The sequence below is a fragment of the Apis dorsata genome, unplaced genomic scaffold, assembly GCF_000469605.1.
Source record: "Apis dorsata unplaced genomic scaffold, Apis dorsata 1.3 scaffold_74, whole genome shotgun sequence".
Classification (NCBI taxonomy): domain Eukaryota; kingdom Metazoa; phylum Arthropoda; class Insecta; order Hymenoptera; family Apidae; genus Apis; species Apis dorsata.
This window is the reverse complement of record NW_006263372.1, coordinates 2438150-2440724: the sequence shown is the minus strand read 5'-3', so window position 1 is coordinate 2440724 and position 2575 is coordinate 2438150. Positions and strand designations below refer to the sequence as shown.

The 2575-nt window shown below is 37.9% G+C and overlaps 1 protein-coding gene across 9 annotated transcripts in view; it reads left to right on the top strand.

Moving 5' to 3' along the window:
- LOC102680787 (teneurin-m) overlaps window positions 1-2575 on the top strand; it is a 605289-nt gene that overhangs the window by 585627 nt on the left and 17087 nt on the right. For all 9 annotated transcript variants that reach the window (XM_031508000.1, XM_006610621.2, XM_006610619.2 and 6 more), the window contains 2 exons: window positions 852-1015; window positions 2343-2513. In XM_031508000.1, coding sequence (XP_031363860.1) covers window positions 852-1015; window positions 2343-2513 — 335 coding nt within the window. The remainder of the gene's footprint in view (window positions 1-851; window positions 1016-2342; window positions 2514-2575) is intronic.

Here is a 2575-nt window from a genome sequence, read left to right as displayed (position 1 = left end):
CGCGGCGGCGACGACGACGACGACGACGACGACGACGATGTCTGGCTTTCGTTTTCCATTATCGCGTGATGCAACGAAAGCAAACAGGCAGCCTCTCGCTGCTCGGCCCGTCCCGTTTAAATATTTTTGTTAGACGTTTCCGAGTTACTTGGAAGCGGCCGTTTCCACGTTCCACGTTCGCAGCATAAACATACTCGAGGGGCCGGGTGATGCTTTTGCGCGGAGAGCACGTGACGAGTACAAATATATTTGCCGCGTATCAAACGACGCGAACCGACGTTCCGCTCCCTTTGAAATCAACGTTCGCAGAGAGACAGAGACAGAGACAGAGGCAGACATACAGAGAGAGAGAGAGAGAGAGAGAAGCTCGCGCACCACTTTACCGGATACTCCTGCCCCTCTCCCTTTAATCGTTGAAACAGAGGGAAATTCGGGTAATTTTGTATAATCGAGTTGGTAACGTGACTGGAAAGGGAAGAGACGCGAGAAAGAGATCGGACGTGCATTTCCACGAGTTAAATTTTCCCGATTCACTGTTATGGAACGGGGTCGACGATCAAAGTGTGCCCCTTCTTCTTATTCGAGATTTTCCGTGTTGTGTTCTCGAGGCTTGTTTGTTTTTGTAATTAGATCCCACGCGTCGTTTAATCTTATCGAAAAATCGTATTAAGAGAAACGATCCATCGTGTGTTCATTAGCTTCGAATATGTATATATATATATATATATATATTTAAATACTCTTCTGGTATGGAGATTATTCGTTGTTCCCTCGACGACGAAGTAAAAGTAAGATTGATTAATCGATGACAGTTTAACAGGAAATGAAATAATAGATCGATTGTTTTGCAGGGTACCCCTGCCGTACGGCCACGCGTCTTCGATGATCCCAATGAGGAGGCAAAGCATTCGTTGCCATTTCGTGAAAGGGGTCGACTGGTGCAGCTGGAAATTGATCGCTATGATACTGCTTATGGTCTCGCTGTGCATAACGGCGGCCCTAGCCTACGTCGTGGGTAAGTCGTGGCCTCCTCTAATCTTGTATTCGACGCGCGTTTATCTAGGATAGGAAACAAAATGTTCCCCTGTCATTCCATCCCGGTAATATAATTCGTATTCACTTTGTATGGGTGATAATTTTAAATAATTTTAATCGATGGTTCATTCAAATTCACTCGATGAATTTTTTTTTTTTTTTTTTAAAAAAAGTGCCAAAGGTTGAATTATTTGGTGGAAATTGTTTGTACTATTATTTATGAATTGCGTGTTGCGAAAAGAAATGTTAAGTTATTTAAAAAAAAAAAAAGGCTTTCAACGCGTTTCAATTATATTATAACGCGGAATTATTGATAGAATTTCGAAAAATTGATACCCGTCGCAAGCGGGGACAATATCGGTTTTTAAATTATAAAATATTACGCGCGAAATATTATTATTTCTGTCGGATTATGTCATATACTTGCATCGCTTTTTCAAAAAAAAAAAAAAAATAATAACACATTGCGTACGGGTCACGAGATATCTCGTTTTTTTTCGACTCGAGGAATTGAAAACACTCGAAGCAATAATAGGAGAAGAAATAAAAAACTGTAAAATCTATTCGTCCAATGGAAAAAGAAACATTATTCGAGTTTGTAAAGTAAATAACAATTGATCGATTTAATTTTATTTATATAATAAATAATAGTTAAAGATTAAAAGCCTAAGAATTAAAAAGTACATATATATTTTTTCTAAAAATATTCTATAATTATTCTATAAATGCATATAGAAAAACTTCACAAATATAGAAAAAAAAATATTTGATTAAACTATAAAATCCCTCGTATCCTCTCGTTTCAGTCTCGAGCATAGTGAACCGATCCTACCAGGGCACGAAAGCGTGCACGGTCCTGGTTAAAGATTAAAAGCCTATAATATATAAGAAATATTTTATAATTGTGAATTAAAAAGTACATGTATATTTTTTCTAAAAATATTCTATAATTATTCTATAAATGCATATAGAAAAGCTTCACGAATATAGAAAAAAAAATATTCAAAAATTTGATTAAATATAAAAACTATAAAACCACCCCGTTTCCTTTCAGTCTCGAGCATAGTGAACCGATCCTACCAGGGTACGAAAGCGTGCGCGGTACTGGTTAAAGATTAAAAGCCTATAATAAATACTATAAGAAATATTTTATAATTGTGAATTAAAAAGTACATGTATATTTTTTCTAAAAATATTCTATAATTATTCTATAAATGCATATAGAAAAGCTTCACGAATATAGAAAAAAAAAATATTCAAAAATTTGATTAAATATAAAAACTATAAAACCCCCCGTTTCCTTTCAGTCTCGAGCATAGTGAACCGATCCTACCAGGGCACGAAAGCGTGCGCGGTACTGGTTAGCGAGAGCACGGACACGAAAGCGTTGTCCTCGGACGGGAACAAGACCTCTTCGTCGGCGAGCGCTTCGTCCTCGCAGTCGAGCGGTCGAACACGGCAACAGGCATCCTCTGGAGGTAGTATGAAAGCATCGGCTAGCATGTTAGAGCACGCCTACCGTAAGCGTAGGGACACGTAT